The 17,926-nt window shown below is 48.8% G+C and overlaps 1 protein-coding gene and 1 long non-coding RNA gene across 17 annotated transcripts in view; one reads left to right on the forward strand and one right to left on the reverse strand.

Moving 5' to 3' along the window:
- Positions 1-17,885, reverse strand: part of FAM131B (family with sequence similarity 131 member B) — a 78,781-nt gene extending 60,896 nt beyond the window's left edge. For 10 of the 16 annotated variants that reach the window (XR_007509023.1, XR_007509020.1, XR_007509021.1 and 7 more), the window contains exons 1-2: positions 7,100-10,549; positions 6,278-6,320 (exon numbers count right to left, since the gene is read on the reverse strand). Coding sequence is in view for 6 of the 16 variants with exons in the window: in XM_049824405.1 (XP_049680362.1) it covers positions 6,278-6,320; positions 7,100-7,216 (160 nt within the window). In the remaining 10 variants the exon portion in view is untranslated. Of the gene's footprint in view, positions 1-478; positions 813-6,277; positions 6,321-7,099; positions 10,550-17,790 lie in introns of those variants that run through there. The other 6 variants (XM_049824407.1, XM_049824410.1, XM_049824409.1 and 3 more) reach the window with 6 other exon arrangements.
- Positions 1,355-15,513, forward strand: LOC126048899 (uncharacterized). Its single transcript, XR_007509027.1, has 3 exons — positions 1,355-1,978; positions 10,544-15,288; positions 15,426-15,513. It is a non-coding gene; the product is annotated as an uncharacterized LOC126048899 (long non-coding RNA).
- Positions 17,886-17,926: the final 41 nt, after the last annotated feature.

Below are 17,926 nucleotides of genomic sequence, written 5' to 3' on the forward strand. Positions count from 1 at the left end.
GGGGGAAGGGGGACGAGAAGAAGACGAGCGGATCACGCAAACGTTCTGTATTCTCGGATAACAATAAACCGCTCCCGAGCGAAGGAGGCGGCCGCCTGATCCCGATCCCGCTCCGGGCGGCACGCCCCGCACCCACCCAGCCCCTTCTCCGGAGCCACCGCACTGACCCACATGTGCCGCGACCTTCCGCCACGGGTGACGCGGGGAGACGTGTGTCCCCCCCGGCGCCGGGCATGCCCCGCAGCCAGCCCCTAGGCCGGCCGCCGGGGCTCCGCGGCGGACCGGGGCAGGGGGAAGGTGGGGAAGGGTCGCGCGTAGCTCATGGCGCCGGACGGGCCCCGGGGTGGGGGGAGAAGGGGAGCGGGGGGGGGGGGGGGGCTGCGAGGGGCGACCAGCCACCCGCCGTGCCGGGGGGTGGGGGGGTGGGGGGCCGCGGCCGCCCGAGCATCCGCAAGCGCCGCCAACGCCAACGCCTTACCCACGGTGCGGGATCCGATGCAGCCCATCACTCCGGCGGGGGCTCCGGGGAGAGGCGGCAGCCTCGGCAGCGCAGGAGGCGGAGGAGGAGGAGGAGGAGGAGGAGGGAGGCAGGAAGGGAGCGGGGGAGGTCGGAAAGGAGCCGGTCCCTTTCAGCGGGAAACGCCGGGGCGGCCCAGCCGGGACCGGCGCGGGGTCATGGTCAGGTACGAGCGCCCGCCGGGGCGAGGCGGGCGGGCGGGAGGGGAGCCCGCGGGCCGGGCCCTCATCTGCCTTCGCGCTTTGTTCCGCTCCGCTCCAGCCGCGGCCGCGTCCCAGGCTCCGCCGCCCGCTCCCCCCTCGGCGGCTCCCCGACGGGGAGGCGGGCTGAGATTGGGTAAACAGCTCCGGCCCGGCAGCGCCGCTCCGATTGGCTGCCGCCCTCCGCGGACCGGGGAGGCCGGGCCGGGACGCGGACGGCGGCGGCGGACAGGTGCGGGCGGGGCGGGGCGGGGCGGGGCGGAGCCCCTCCGCCCCTCCCGCCCGCCGGGGGAGCGGGGCGGGCAGCGGTACAGGTGAGCGGCGGGGGGCAGCGAGGGGAGCGGAGGCGTCCCCGGAAGAAGAAGCGAGGGGCGCGGGGGATGCGGGGGGAGGCGGCGGCGGTGGCGGGCGCGGTTTCCCGGTAACTACACTTGCCGACCCGACTCAATTACCGGCGGCCCTCTAGCGGCCGCCTCCCCCGGGGCCGGGCCGGCCCGCTCCCTCGCTCTCGCTGCCGGTGGAGCCGGGGCGGGCGGTCCGGCCCAGCCTGGCTCCCCCGGGGGAGCGGCCGCGCCGCAGCCCTGCGGGGACGTGCGGGAGCCGCCGAGGTCGCGGGAGGCTGCGGCCCCGGCCGCGGGCTGTGAGCGGGCGGGCGGGCGGCGGTCCCCTCCCTCCGGGTCCCGTCCCCTCCGGAGCCGCGGGCAGCGGGGGCTTGCCGCGGGGCTCCGGACCGAGCGGGGCTGCCCTGCCTCGTCGCCGTCGCCCCGCCGAAAGGGCGGAAGCGGGCAGCTGCACCCTGCGGGGAAGATCGTAGAGGCCTTCCCCGCTCTCATGGCACGGCACGGCAGGGCAGGGCGGCGAGGAAGGATCTCTGCGGAGGGAGAAGGCGCCGGGGGGGCTGCCCCCGTCGCGGCCCCCCCTTCTGCCTGGCCGCCGGACCGCGGCAGCAACAGGCAGCGTCGGCTCCGGTACCGGCACCGGCACCGCGGGGTCCCCCCCCAGCCTGCTCCGGCCACCGTGGCTCTCTGAAACGCTGGCGATTCCTCCCTGTGCCTTTGTGCTTCCTTCACCCCAAAAGCCTCGCTGATCTCACCAGCTTCCTTCCACCAGTCTCTAGGAACAGCGAATTGAATTTTGCTGATCCCAGACGAGCCATTTTGTTCTCATCCTCGGGCCTGGAAAATTCAGGGTTTGTCTGCATTGCTGGGAGGTCACTTAAGACAGCTGACCAGCCCTGATTAACAGCAGTAATGGGGAACAGGTAAGTTCATTCGTTTTCCCATTCACAGAGTCAGCCTAAGGAAGGAATAATAATTAAAAAAAAAAGAAAAGAAAAAAGACTTCACATAGAACATATTTTGCCCGGCCCTCCAAAACAATAAGCAGGAAGTCTACTCGCGCGAAGTCAGTTTACAAACTAAAATTTGTGTAGGAAGGACAGGGGCGGAAAAACAGATAGCAATGTCTGAATATATGCCGCTGTTGTATCTCTTCCCATTTTCATGGTACTGAAGATTTTACCAGGTACGGTGAACGTGACGCTGCTGAAGCGTACGAGATCGTGGGTCTCCTGTCTGGGTGCCTGAGGCCAGCGAGAGTCTGCTCCGGTGCTGCAACACTTCTCACCGGGTACAGCACAGGAGAGCTCTGCTGGGGATGAAGTTTTTCCACAGCTAGAATTCTTTCCCCATTTCACTTCTTCTACCTCCCCCATATATTTCCAAACCTCTCGGTTTTCATCTAGTCTTTTTTTCATGACTCACTGAAGATCTTTTCCCCGATGTATCTGTACTCTTGAAACCTAAGTTGTAAAAATGCTGGGAGACCATAGATCTGGTGGAACTTTATGTTAACCAGAGGGGTTTGGGCATCTCTGAAAAGCAGATCCGAATTGACTTCCAGGGCTAAATGCAGGGAAAGGGGAAACAAAAGCAAATTGGAATGGGAAGAGTGGTATGTGAAGAGACAAGGCCTGTCTCAGATAAATGTTTTGTAAGTTAGCGGCTGCCCAGCCAACTGTTGTCATCCACAGTCTCCTGTAGACAGATTGATCAGGACAGCTGTCCTCAGGACCTGTTTCACCGCAAAGCCCACCAAACGGCATTTGCATCTCATCCTAGCCTGAGAAGATGTATTACTGACACAGCTGTGGGCAATTTCTTTTCTTCTGTTCAGAGAGATTCTGGTTTCATTTTAATCCCCTTCTCCCCCTCACCCACCCACCCAGTCTAAATCTGTGCCTCTGTGAACCTCCTTTCTGCACTGCGAGTGATCTCTGCTGTGGGTTCCTTTCCAGTGAAGATTGCAGGTAGGTCACATCATTGACTCTTATTACTTTATTCCCCCTGCGCGATGCTTTAGCTTGTCTATCACTTTGTCTCAAGCTCAAAGTCATACCCCAGGTCCTAGCAAGCACATATTTGACTTTCATTAAGCTACAGTATCATCTACATCGCTCTGCTCCGACTTCTGCCTCAGGGTGTGATTCCACAGACAGGTGAGCAAGTCCTAGCACTTACCCTGCCTGAAAAGCAGCTTTCCAGTTCTTGATGGGTTTGTCTTCTGCTGCTTTAGTGAGGTGATAGTTTACACAGGGATCTGGCAAGCACCCAGTGCTGCTGCAAGGCAAGCGTCGGGCATGCACAGCTGAGAAAGAGAACTGGAAAAGAGGAGGGTTATACCCAAGTGTCCATTCATTCACTCCACAGAACCACTGGCCCGTCTCATGGGTGTCTCCCATGTCCTGATGCCACAAGCTCGCTCCTTTTTTTATTTGGAATCAATATCACTTAGCTGCTGGAAGCACTACCTGTCTTGGCACGTACAGCCATGCTTTGTCTGCCATTTTTAACATAGTTGATTTAATCAAAGGATAGACGCTTCACCATCTTTTGGTTCTTACTCATATGTTTATTCATTATGGACCTTGTGTACATAAATCTCCATATTTAAAGTGAATTTCATTCTCATTAGAAGTTCGGAAGACTTCAATAGACTATCAGCTATCAGTTTTGACGCAGTCGCTTGGCTCTTTGCTACAGTACATTCCATGCAATAGGGAGCTCATCATCAGTGAACAGTTTCTAGTTTTTAATAAGCCAATACCTAACTTCTACTTCCTAAATTTGGTTAAAATACATTTGTCATAAAGTAGCATAAGAAAACAGTAGGTATTTTACATTCTGAAGAAATACATGATTTCATGAGAATATGATTTCATGAGAACTATCATGTAGGAGGGAAGTGACAGGACTGAATCTTTAAACAAGGGACTGAAGCAGAGCATAAATCTAGCTGTCCCCCACAGTTTTTGTCCTTGCTTTTCCTGAGCAACAGTATTCCCACCACTGCTGCAAGGAACAGGAAGTAAATGACGAAACATAAACTCTTTTGTTTTCTTTGAAACACACTTTCTGACAGGCTCTGAATATTTTCTCTAAGCATCACAGGTCCTTTCTCAAACAGTGAGGCTCTAATTTCATGTAGGAAATTGTGTACAAAATAGGGTTTGTAAGTGCTGATTTAAATACTGGTCTGAAAGATCTTTGTAAGTGTTCATACAGAGTCAGGAGATGGAGACACTTAAGTATCTAGAGAGAGAAACATGGATAGATGCTTTACATAGCGGGCTATCTCAGAGGAAGGAGCAGTAGGAAACAGCCACTTGCAACCTCCTAAATTATTTGTATGATGGGTGAAACTATGTGCCCCTTTGCTTATCGTAGAGCTGTAGTCCTCCCCCTCCACAGCCCCTGTTGTGAGAGGCATGCTGGGCAAGAGAAGGAAGAATGTGGCTGTGTTTGAGCTGTCATGGGCTGTAGGTCACTGCCGGTAGGAACTTTGGTTTGCAGAGCAGAGCTTCAGGGCTGCCCGAACTAGGTCAAGGATGCTGCTGGTGGAAGGGCAACACAAAGCTCCCTTGACCTCTTTCTCTCCCCCACTCCTGCACCTTTGCCGTGAATGCAACAGAGAAACTGACTGAGATGCCGTAATCAACTCATTAAGCGTGTGCTCCTAGGTGAGAACTACCTGGTTTGGGGGTTGATTGCCATGGTAAGCTGGGAACAGAGAAGGATCCGTGCGTCCAGCAGTATCTTCCCCCCACCCCCTGCGCACAGGCAGAGTGGTCATTCTAAGTCTGAGCAGGGATTGGGGTGGGGGGGAGGAAAACATAACTTCCAGCAAAGCTAAAGGTAGTGACCTCGTGCCCGACGGAGGGGCTGGTAACAGCACAGAGCAAAGCACTTTCAGAACAAGCACTGGTTTTTAACAACTTGTTCCAAATCCACACTGAGGCACCTCTGTCGTAAGCCTGAAGACATGCTTATGCTGTAAATTGTTAACTGTTTGTTTGGGTTTTTTAAGAGATGCCTGTTCAACATTGTTTATCTTTTCTATAAGCCACTGATGCATCTATTAAACCCATTTTTCCAGATGTTCCCTATAGCTCTCTATAAATATAAAGATTTTATAAATTATAAATACTGCAACAGCTTCTTCCTAAGAAATACTGCTTATAAAATACAGAGCTATTGTCACTGTCTTACCTGCTGAGTAAATTTATTCTTTTCATCAATTAATTATCAGGGATGCAGATTACATCACAGTAGGTAATGTGCCCCTGCCAACTCCCATAGCTGCCATTTAAACCAGTTAAAATGAAAAAAAAATTACCAATAAAAATCTTGCCACCTAATGTTCCACTTTCAAGTAAACATTGCCAACCTCCACATAATTTAAAATGTCTTCCGTCTATCATTCCTCCTAACATCAGTTCCTGTCCCCAGAGGTCTCATTGGCAACCATGTCTATCCTCCCATGAAAAGGCTCTGAAAAATGATTGTTCACCACCTTCTCTTTCCCTGATCCTTTTTAAAATCCTTCTTTAAAACCCTGTGGCCTGACCAACCACTATCACAGAAAGACATGGAGAAACTTCCTACATGCTTCTTTGCAAGATGTGTCTTCAGCTGTGGAAAATATATAGAGGCCTGTGAAGTTCACGAGTAGGAGCTGTTTACAAAAATAGTATCTGTATCAGATCTATAGAGGCAGGAATCATCCTCCAGGGACTGTTGCTCCAATATGCTCCTCTGCTGGCCTCCTGCCACTGGCAGTATGGATTCCCTAGTAAATGCTGCTTCTGGCAGAGATCGCTGTAATTGCTTCATAGAAGTAATGGAGTAGATGCCACATGAGTTAATTCTACATCAAGCTGTATTAGCTACTGATAGGATTTTCGTGTGGACTGAAAAGGAAATGAGATAGCAAAATGACTCATACAGTTCGTTCTTGTTCAGAGCTCCTTCGGTGCGGGGGACAAACAGAAAGACTTTTTATGAGGTTCAAAGAATGAAAAAAAAGGAGTGCCAATGTAGTTCAGATCCTGAAAGTGGTATAACTTATCTGACATAAGTGGAAGGCTGGGTCCTTTCAAGCTGGGAAAATGTCTGAGGCTATGTGAATCAACTGAAGATTAGAAGGGACAATAGGTGGAGGTATCGACGTAAGGTATGTTTGCATTTGTTACATGTTGTGATAGAAGTGTAGGTGTGCTTACCTCCACTCACATCTGACCAAATGTGATCTTGTTCTGCCTGCACCTAGAGGTCATAAAAAAACTTTATGAGAGCATATTAGTTCAGTGCTGAGACAGAACTAATCAACCCACGCCCTCAGTAGTGTATTTATCAAAAAATCCTCCTACGCATTTTGTCCCATATTGCTGAAGAGAGGTAATGGTGAGCACCAAAACATTATTTTTCCTCTTCCCCTGCATGGTGAGTTCTCAAATTGACCTATGCTGCCAAAGTAGAGACACAAGCTTTGGATATCCTGGCATCATCTATTGGAACCTGAACATTGACGGAGTGTCCCAAATTAAGGACAGTCTTACTCAGAGGAATGAAATACTTTGATGCTAGCCAGATACCTTAAAACCACACTCATTTCAACGCAGGAAGAATTTTTTTAAAAAATAATATTCGCTCAGCATCTTCTTCCATGTTTGATTTTTCTCCAGAGTCATGCAGAAGTATCATGTTCTGTTCTATATATATTAAGTAAGATCTCATCTTTCATACACTTCCTATTTCTAGACTTTAGAGAAGACAGAAAAGGAATTTACCATCTGGAACTGTGGTGGTGCGGTTTGTCCTGTTAGCATTTCACCAATGCCTTTGTAGCACACTGACCTACTGCATGTGATCATACATCACCTTCCATTTGAGCATGCAGAACTGGCACTCTCTGGAACTGCAGCTCAGTACCAAAGAATTAGCAAGTCTAGCCTGCTTCATCTGTCACAAACTTCACCCACTCAGCAACACCATTCTGGCGAGTACCTTTCATAAATCTGTTCTGCATCCTCATGTGTCCTTACCTTGCGTCTGAACCAGCTAAATGCCTGCTCACGCGGAATGAGACTGGAGGTAGGCTGGGCCATGCTCTGAAATTCCAGGTTCTTCTGCCGTGGCCTGGGGCTTTTCCAGTGGCACATGAAATGGGAAGATGAGTGAGTTCACAGGTGAGGCAGTCTTTCCCACTCCGTCCCTGCCAGTAAGGGCTCAGCAGATGCTAACAAATGAGGTGGAAAAAAGAAAGGAAATTCCAGGAATGTAAGAGAAAGGGAACTTGGTGAATCTCTGGCAGTCACACCGAGAGCGCGCAGGTTCCTCCCCATCAGGTAGGTAGTGTCACAAGGGGAGGTCTGAGGAGGTGGCTTTGGAGGGTCAAAAAGGGTATGTGGTATGGACTAGGAAAACGCACACCACCAATGACGTAAATGTGAGGTGTGTGGTAGGGTGCAGACATCTTCTGGTGCAGTCTGAGTTTTATTTTGCCTTTCTTAAAACATTTACTTATTCTCTACTGAATGTCTTGTTTCCAAACAGTGAAACATACAGCAGCTACTTCTCCTAAATGTCAGCTGAATCTATACTAGTGGTGTTGCTCAAACTGCATTTTTAAAAATAATCTGCAAGCAGTTAATGTGCTTTTTAAATTCCCAGTGTTATGTAAAAAGCACAATATTTTTAGCCTTACAAAATATCAGTTGTCATCTCCTCACTCTCTCCCTTTGATATATTGGAGATGGGGGAACTAGAAGCTCACAGAAACTGTAGATACTCTTTTAAAAAATAAGGGTTTTTTTCTGCAGTGTGGTTTTGGAGTTATACAAGTCTTAATAAAAACATACGAAAATACCCAAAACCTTAAAATCAAGTCTGAACAAAGAAAGTACTTCTTATTTAAAAAGCTAGCGAGTTTGTCCTCACTGCTGAATTCTTATGTCTGGAATAATGATAGTATAATGTACCCAGAAGCAAAATACCGACTTAAACTGTTCACTCATGCACTGACAGAATGGCCCTCATATTTAAAAAAATCTCCAGAAAGTACCCTCTGCCATATAACGTAGAGTACACAGCTGCTGTGAGTAGGCTCTGGCAAATCAACATTGACTCAAACTATTTTTGGAATCGCGTCAGGCCTGCTGCTGTTTCTGGAGGATGTGAATACATCTACCTGCTCTGCTGCACTCCATAAGGAATATGGTGGGATCCAGAATGCTTGCCTCTCTGCTTATTTGGAGGTGACCTTTCTGTTCCCATCTGTGTTTACAAGTCTTCTGAGGTCAAATGTTTTCACCTGACAACTGCCTTAATAAGCACATTTGAGCCTTGCTTCTTTCTGTGCTCTCTACTGAAATTTGAGGAACAGGATCTCAGAAGAGGCTGCCTTGCTACCTTTTCTTCTTACTGTCTTGCAACCCTCGACATCCTGATGGTACCCAGGTGCTTCTGGCTAGGAGGCATCCCCTACCAGAAGCAGGCCAGGATAGAAGAGGATCCTGCCCTCAAACCTGTTGTGATCATAGCTGATCCTTGAAAGAAATCCCCCTGACTTACTGGGGTTTGTGGCACCAACGCAATTCAAGAGATGGCCACTAGAAACTCCCAGAATAATAACCTTTATTGTTGCACCGCATGGTATATGGAGGCATATGTATTGGTACTGGGCTAAGGCGAAGGCCCTGACATCCAGCTACAGGAAAGTACAGGAGAGACAACAGCCACCAGTCTGGGCAGCGTTACGTCCAGCAACCAGTATCTCTGTCACTTCCCGGTGCTGAGGAGGGCCTTCTTTAGCACTGCTGGCAGACAGTTGTGCTGTTTTTTCTTAAACCTGGTTGAGTTTGTGACTGGCCAACAACTGCAGTTGGGTACCCCTACCGTTAATCACTAGTGGTTTTAATGCCTGCAAGTACTTTTTCATAGAATTGTCTGGGTTGGAAGGGACCTTTAAAGATGACCCAGTCTAACACCCCCCTGCCATGAGCAGGGACATCTGTCACTAGAGCAGATTGCTCAAAGCCCTGTCCGACCTGAAGGGTAGTGGCTTGTCCTTACCCAGAATCTTTAATCTTCAGCCTACCCTGTTCTGTCCATAGTTTTGATAGAAAAGCAACTTCAAATGGAATCAAGATATACACTGAGTCAATATATGGGGTTTTTTCACAGCATAGTACTATCACCAGCCATCACGATGTTTCAGAAAGTTTGCCGCTTCTCACAGTCTCATGTGTCGTACGCCCATTCTTGCATAGTAAGGCCCTGAAACACAAGGTGCAGTTAATGCAAGAGCATGTCTTCTGCATTTTGGGGGTTCTCAGATTTTCTCTGCTCTCACAGAAGGCTGCTCTTCCTTTTTATCTCCCCAAAGTTGGTTTTAATCTGCGGTAGGTAAGAGAACATTTATCACACTTTCACACTTACTACTTCTTCCTCAGTTTACTGTCGGCTGGGAGAAGGAGTTGAAAATTGTAGATGGGAAGAGTTCTGGTCTCACGGTCCCTCAAAACACATAAATAACTGCTATGTTTAGGCGAGTGGAATTCTTCAGGCAGCAACTATGTAACTTGAAATTCCATTCCTTGCTTGGAGGTGCAGGGATTTGGAGAACAACAATTTTTGAGTCGAAATAGAGACTCTAGGACTCTGGTATAATCTGGTAAGGATGCAGCATACTGCGGGCTTCTCATCAGTGTAGGCTGAAAGACAAAATGAATTCTGAGTCTAATGAGAGAGTCATTCCAGTCTCAAAACCAAGCCAGGAGCCTGAGAATATGGAACATGGAAGAGTCAAAAAGAGTCTACAATTTAGTATCCCTCTAATCTTGACAGCAAGCTAAGGTCATTAAGTTAAATTTAGGCTTTTGGCACTGAATGGCTGATACCTGTCTGCAGTGATACCAAGTCTGAGGAGTCAGAGGCAATGAACAGCATCAACCAGACCAGACCTTTATCCATATTCTTCAAAGCATTCCTCTCGGTACTGAACCATACCCTCTACCCTTCTCTGTCCCATTCCTCAAGAAGACTCATTTGCAGTGTGTAGTCTAGCCCCTGTGGAATGCCTCCTTTTGAAACTTAGGAGGGGATGGATACAGACAGTAACCCATATGTACGCTCAAATTTGGACCTCTATGCCAATTTCCACTTTCTTGGATCGGGACAAAAATTGAGCCATTTTACTGCATTGGAGAAATGCAGGATGTTCGGTATGTCCCAAAGCAAGTGGACAACTGGAACTGACTAAGAAGACTCTTTCCCTTTCAGGGTGTTACATTGGTGGTTGCTGTGGTTATGTCAGCTTGCACTGCTCACCTATACATTGTTTGGATATAATAAGAGGCTCTTGCACTGTTTCAAATTTACCACACCCTTGCACAAATCCACAGTATTTTCTGTTTCACTTCAAAAACATGTTTTCAATACAAATGTATCCTTTCTTTTTTTATCAAATCTCATTTTTTTTAAAATAGGGGCTTGATGACCACCTTGGGAGGACACGGTTTTGGAGACCATGGCCGTAAAGGCCAAATAAGCAGGAAGCAAAAGGATTATTGCTGGTAGGACCCAGCAATTCTTTTCACGACATTGAGCACTGTGTACCAAGGTGTTGGGAAGAAAGCTGTTGGTGGGAGGGCCAGGAAAAGCAACACTGATCCGGAGAAACAGCTTTGTAAATGTCCCATTTATTTCTCTTGGCAGCAGTGAGTCTAACACTGTCTCTGAAACCATCAGTCACTCTGCAGAAGACGGTTTGATAGGGCTTTCCTCATAACTTGACCCACCCTGTTTTGATTAGCAGCCTGATGAGATTCTGCTGGCTTAGTTTCCAGGCACCCTTCACTACCTGCTGTGCCCAACTTTTAGCCAGGACTGTCACAGACATCACCTGGCACTCAAGAATCCCAGGGAAGAATTCTATTTCCATATGAAGCCTGAACACAGATGACCTTCGTGCAGATTTCAACTGGCCAAATGCATACCTAAAGTTGTTTACATGAAAACTGAAGTGTTTTGGATAAGGTTAAAAGTTCCAAGTAGCTTTTTTCACAAGCCATGAAAGCAAAGCATCAGGAGGTCTGCCAAGTACCTAGGAGACATAGTCATCATGTTGACCTTCATCAAGGCAACTGGAGAATGCCTTGGTTGAAGGAAATGCATAACCCAGAGATGTGCATCCACAGCTGAGGTCTTTCATGGTATGTCTCAAGCCCTTGCACAAGCATCTACTACTGACAGGCAGGGATGGCCCACAGTTAAGAGGGGAAAAGCCCTCTGCGTTGGTATAAAGTGGTGGTAGTCAACAGATCCAGAAATTAGGCTATGCCTCTGTCATCCCAGCATAACTCTGGAGAACCCAATGTGAAAATTGTCAATGACTTGGTAATAAGAGATGGAACACTTTTTGAGGACCTCTCCTGCATTTTGAACAGGAGCTGTGGCTACTGATCTCACAGTATCACTTCGACTAGCTACAATGGTGCTGGCAATGGTGGTCTGTAAGTGCTACTACCCTACCCTCCACAGTCTGGCTTTCATACAGTGCTTGATCACTTTGCTAGATACAGAATGAACTTAGCACAAATCTTCAGTAAGGCCTGTCACACCCTTATATTTTCAACCTACTGAAGATCATACTCTGCTTGAACACGAGCTCTCTCCCGTAAGCTGTCACTTGCCACAGACTCCAAGCTGCCACTACAAGGACAGTGCCTCCACTGCAAGGCCCTGCTAATTATCGTGACAACCCCATGAAACAGTCAAAGATTTTTGTCTGATCTGTAGTCATCCTCTGATTCATACTGGCAGTAAATTCACTAGCAAACATACTAGTAGCCACATGCACTAAACCTGGCAACTGCAGAAAACTTCATATAGCTCCGCACCTCTTGCTTTTGGAAAGCAAGGGCTTGAGGGGCTGCACCTCTTAAAGCTGTAGTCAAATTGTGTTTCACTGTACAGTTTGTAGATAACATTTCCCTAATATTGTTTTGCAAGCAGACTGTTGGACCACGTGCCTATATTGTCTGTTTGGTTTGTTTGTTGCTCTGCTCCAGGGCCTTCGTTCCTTGATCATCTACACTGTGTACACACTAGGTTTTGCCAGGACTCCAGGCTGGAGTTAAGCAATTATTTGGTTTTGTGAGGCACAAAAGAGAGGGTAGTTTGCTTCAAGATCCACACCCTATAGATAATGCAGGTGTGGACTACACCAGGCTTCATTCCTCCTGACCAGAACAATCTTCTTGCGTATTCCTAATGGACTCACAAGTCCAACGTGCCCTGGCATATGCATGGCACATCTTTGTAGGCACACTACAAAATAGAGAATTAGCAACCTCCAAAGCCCATCCCTGCTTTTCTGGCTATCTCACTTCTTATTCAAGAAAATAATAGCACTGGGATAGAAAGGGGCCATGAGGGGACTGGAGTGACCAGGATCCTGTCTTAGGTTAATGTTACTGAGACTGTAGCTCAGCATCTCTGTCCCTCCAGTACTGAGCAGCTGCACCGCATGCTTCTCTGGGAAGCCACCACAGAAATTCTCCTATTATATGACATAGGAGGAGGCTCGCTATGGGACCAAGGGAGTTGAGAACCTGCTTTTGCCTCAGGAGTTAGGAGGATGTGCCTCAGGAGGATGTGGGGGAAGAACCCTTTTCCAAGGACACGGCACCCTCCCCCCAACACATATACACTGAAATTATTCCTGGAACTTTTTGTCAAAATCCCCCAGGATGCAACAAGGTGTGCACCCAGCTCTGTTGAGTATACATCTATTTGATTACACTCGTTTGTAGGAAGGAGCATGGCTTGTTTGTGCCATGCTTACAAGACTACATAACGAAGTGAAAAAAGGAGGCTTCTACCGCGAGAGCATGGCACTCGGGGGTGGAAAGAGGCTTGCACCACACACAGGAACTCTTTAATTAGCAGACTGACAGATCTGTTGCTGTGACAGTCAGCCCTGACAAGCAATATTTGCCGCAGAACCGCCAAGTACGTCACCGCTTGTCTTGCTGGTGGCAAGGGGTGGGGTTGAGGAAATGGCAGGGGTACCTTGGAACGCAGAAGTAGCTGCTGTCCAAGTAGAATGGGCTCTGGCCGCCATCCATACTCGGCCGCACACACGGGCATGCCCCCGTCACCCATCCCTGCTTCAGCTGCACCCCACTGCCTTCTCCAGGCCTTGGCTGGCTGCTTGCGGTTTTCCAGAGTTACAGAACAACTTGTACTCCACCCGGGGGAAGAGATACCCGCCGGGCCTGCCTGCTTGCTTCCCTCGTCCCTCAGGCACAGAGCCCGGCAGCACCGAGCAGGAGGTGTGAAAGAGCGGTGTGAGGGGGAGGAATCCTGCCGGTGAGCCAGCCCCAGGAGCCACGGAGCTGCAGGCCCGCCGCCCCACCGAGGAGCGGACGGAGGCAGCAGCTCAGCTGGAAATCTTGGTGGCAGGAGACAAGGAAAACAGCAGCGGTAACTCATCTGGGAGCTGCGTCTCCTGCCCAGGAGCCCCTGCCATGGCTCTGCCTAGGAAAGACCTGCCAGCCCTGCTGGAAAGGGAGCTTCTCCCCTGGACGGACACCACCCCAGAGCCCTGCTCCCCTGGCTGCCTGGCCATGCTGATGGCATGTCACAAGCTGGCATGACCCAGGTCATACCACAGGGATGCTTAGCTCCCTCTTATTCGTATGCATCTGATTTGTCTCACTAAAAAGTGTTTCCTGGCACAGCAAGGGTTTTTTGTTCACAGCTTATGGCCTCTTCTAGTGTTCTAGTCAGGGTAATCTAATTGCATGCGTATGGCTAGAATAGCCTTTTGAAGTACGTACATATGTTGTGTGTACCACGCAATAGTCTTGCAGTGGGACTTGAAGACCCGCAGTGACACTTTCCAGAGATCACAGAGGCTCTCTGTAGCTGCTAAACAGCTCCCCTGCTTGGGTAGGGACACTTCCCAAGTGTGCTTTGCACAGCAGACTCGGTTTTGAAGGGAAGCAGCAGAGAGACACTAGTTGTCTGTCCTGGGTAGCTGGTTGTTCAGGGCCTTCTCCAGGAGAATTCATGACCTTTGCAAACAGCATTCCTGACTGCGTGCCAGCTTCACAGATGCAGGAGGATGACTCGGCTCATGAGGACTGGAGGCTCTGCCATCCCCAGCGCAGCTCTCCGCGTTTGGCACCCAGCTGTCGACACGCATCCCACAATGGGGCCGAGGCACTCCAGCTTGAAACTGCCGCATGGTCAGGAGAAAGACAGCTCTGCATACATCACGGCCTCCACAAAGAGTGGGAGCAGTAGCTGTGGCAGGTGTCAATCTATGCCAGATGTCACCTTTCCCATGGAGAACACCCTGCATTAGGGAGTAAGGAGCACACCAGATCCTAGGAGAGCTCTTGTCAGGGTGCATTACACCCGTTGGTCCATATGGATGCAGACAATTTGCTGCAAGTGGCCCTGCCCTAGACAGTGTGGGCCTAACCTCGTCTGTACCTCTTGGCCTTGGGGGACCAAAGTGGACCCACTATATATTCCTAAGTCTTCCAGCAGGCCCAGACATAGCATTTAATACAGCACAGGGAAAGCATATGAGTAGCAGCTTAGCATTAATCAATAAAATGTGGTTAGACTAAACCTAAGTTATATGACTAAGGAAGAATCAGAGATGCAACACAGATATGAGTCAGAACTTTGCATTGGCTAGGAAAAACATGGACTCCTATGTGGCATCACTAATTATTAACTAACTCACGCTGAGATAAAATGGCACCAATTGATCTGTTAATATCAATGAAAATTAGACAGATGCAGACATTTTACATTATTAACACAACTAAAGCATCCTGTCCAGCATCCAGATTCCTTTCTTCTAACCTTAAACCTATTGTTAACACAAAGATTCCCATCTGCAGCTGCCTGAACCCTCTTGAATCTAGGTAAGATTTTTCTGCCCCACAAGTTTAATTCCCTGTTAGTGTTCTTGCAAATAATCCTTCCTTTTGCATTCAAGGACTTATTTTTTTCTTCTCTTACATCTATTTTTATTTTCATTTTATAGGCACCTAACCACTGCTGGCATACCCCTCATCTCAGTGCAGTGCATGAATTTGCCACATCACTTCTGCATGGCATTATTCTTTATTTATTCATTGCATTACACCGCTGAACTACCAGGGAAGATTCTTTATGTCTGTCTTCATGAAAACATAGTCTCTCTGAGGTGGGTTCCTTCAACTCGTAAGAATTTCTAAGCTTTGATTTGACGGCCAGTACTGGGACTTGCTTCCTGTCACTCATGTCAAAGAAGTGCCCAGCTAGAACTGCATGATCTAAATCCCTCCAACATCTGCTTTGTAGTGGGCTGTCATCTCACCCATGGTGCAGAGTAGCATTCACACCAGAACATACTCCAAAACACCACAGCATGGCACAGCCAAAGTGATTTATGCAGAGGACTGCTGCTAATTCCAGAAGTGAGAAGGTCTGGCACAATAAGCTGAGTATACCTGCTGATCCATCTCTGTACCCAGATAGCTAAATGGCTATTCAGGACTAATATTTTACTTCAGCTGATGAGACTGACTACAGCTGTGTGCATCTCAAGGCACTAATTTCAGTTTGCAGCAGAAAAGCATCTAACTCTTCCAAGCAAAGAATTGCATGAAGGAAGCTTGCTAGCATAAGGAGATTGTTACTTTCTTTCCAGAGGAATCAGAACTAACATAGGGAAGTTGGTTCATCTTCATTTCCGATTACAAAAGCACAAACTTTAAATCCACTGTATGACAAGCATGAAATCAGATTAAAGTTCCCCCCCGTGTATTCTGATGTATTCTGATTTGACAATTCTAGCTTTCATATCCTACCTTCTAAACACTTCTCTGTTTCATATCTGTTTCCTCATAGTGAGGAGTTAATACAAAATGTCTAAGAGGGTCTGCCCTTTTCTTTTTCTTATTCTCACTTTGCTTGATCTGCCTTCATGAACTTTTAACATCACCACATTGATGAGATAATCAAACATGCAAGCATCTGTATTTATGGGGATGTGACCAGGAAGTATGAGAATGCAGGGGTTTTTTTCATATTCTCTCAGCACTTTTTTAATCTCAGTCCGAGACATTCTTTGTTTTCTCTGGAGTCAGAGCTAGCCCAGGGAAGAGTGGCAGAGTACTCTGAGGTCAGGCTGATGGTGTAAGGTACGCTGTCACGTTCCATAATTCAGTTAGCAATTCCACAGTGAAATGTTTTTAGCTCTGCACTGACATCTTTACCTGAAGAAGAGGGAATAAGATTGTCTGCACTGGCAAAGCGACAGTGTTAGAAGACCCAGCACAGAGTTATCCTCCTTATCCTGTATAATTACTTTGCGCATTAATCTGCGGAAGTAACAGGGCTGATGCCATGCCTACAAAAGCAGCAGTAACTTCAGGATTATTTAGCGCCCATACGAGAGCTATATATCCCTAAGCAATTCACAGCTATAGATCAATAGTTCAATGGTCGCAGCTATGTAAGGAGTGAGATGCTCAGTGCTATGCATTGCTATGGGTGACATTTTCATATGGTATGCAAAAAACAAAAAACCTCACAGAGGGCCCAATTTTTCCAACTGTATCGGCTGGTTAAATAAAAGATATTATCTCTTTGTACAAACCTTGTTTGTAAAATTAAAGATTTGTTTACACTGTACTTCTTAAGCCTTGATGAACCTCTTTGCAGAGCTCTCCAATACGAACATTTTGCAGTAGCGCACACTGGGAGTCTAACTGGTGTGGTTTGTGGCTTATTCACCACCTACGAGCAAATTACCAGTAGTGAAAGGTACCTATGTTGATAGGTAAGTCTTAGGAGCAGACAAGCCCCGTATCTCCTGAGCATTACCAAATACAGTAACTCTCCAAGGAGTTTCCAACAGTAGGGGGTCTGAACCCCAACGTTAAGGCCAAATTCCAAAGTACAACGATTACGCAAAGCACAGGAATTCTGTCTTTATTGGTATCCCTCCTCCCCGAGAGGCTCAGAAGCAAGGAGAAGAAGACGACAAGACAGGGGTTGAAGATGACACGCTCTGTTGTGCTGGGTCAGGCCGCCCCCCGGTCTAGAGCAGGGCTGAACGCCCAGCCAGCACGGGAATAAAAACAAAATTGATGATGCGCACCACAGGCAACCCAACAAAGCCATTCAAGTGGCTGGTGCTTGATATAAAACGGTTTAGTGTTCGCCTTGCAGCCCGTACAAGGAGGACAAGCCGCTTTTCTACGCGGCGGAGTCATCTGATGTTTGCTTTAATTTCTGGAGGGCTGGGGGAGCGCCAGTGAGATGCTGCGGCAGCTGCTTCGTGCGAGGAAGAGGCCAGCACTCGCCCTGACTCACCATTTCTTTCCCAAAATCCCCCTCACCGCCTGGAAGCGGAATGGGGGGCCGGGGGCAGCTCTGAGTCGGGGAAGGCGGGAGGAGCAGGCCCCTCTGAGGGGGAAAAGGCGGCGGGCCCGGCCCGGGGTGGGCCCGGCCTGAGGGGCCGCGGTGAGGCGGCGGGAAAACCCCAACAAACGGTTCTTCTTCGTGACGGCAGGCAGAGAAATACTCCCCCCCCCCCCCCCGTCCCCGGAGGGGCTCGCTCTCTCACACACACGGTGCCCGCCCGGGGCTCCCACCGCTGCCCCAGCAAGCCCCGTCCCCCGCCGCTGCCCGCCTTCCCCCCTCCGCCCCCGGCCCTTACCTCATTGCCACATTCCCCAGCGAGTGAGCTCAGCTGTTCGCGCAGCCTCTCTCCTTTTATGGTCAAACAACTTTGCCTGGGCGAGGCTTTTTTTTTTTTTTTTTCCGCGAGTTGGTAGGAAGCCTTTGGGCTCAGG

The sequence above is a fragment of the Accipiter gentilis genome, chromosome 21, assembly GCF_929443795.1.
Source record: "Accipiter gentilis chromosome 21, bAccGen1.1, whole genome shotgun sequence".
In the NCBI taxonomy this organism is placed as follows: Eukaryota; Metazoa; Chordata; class Aves; order Accipitriformes; family Accipitridae; genus Astur; species Astur gentilis.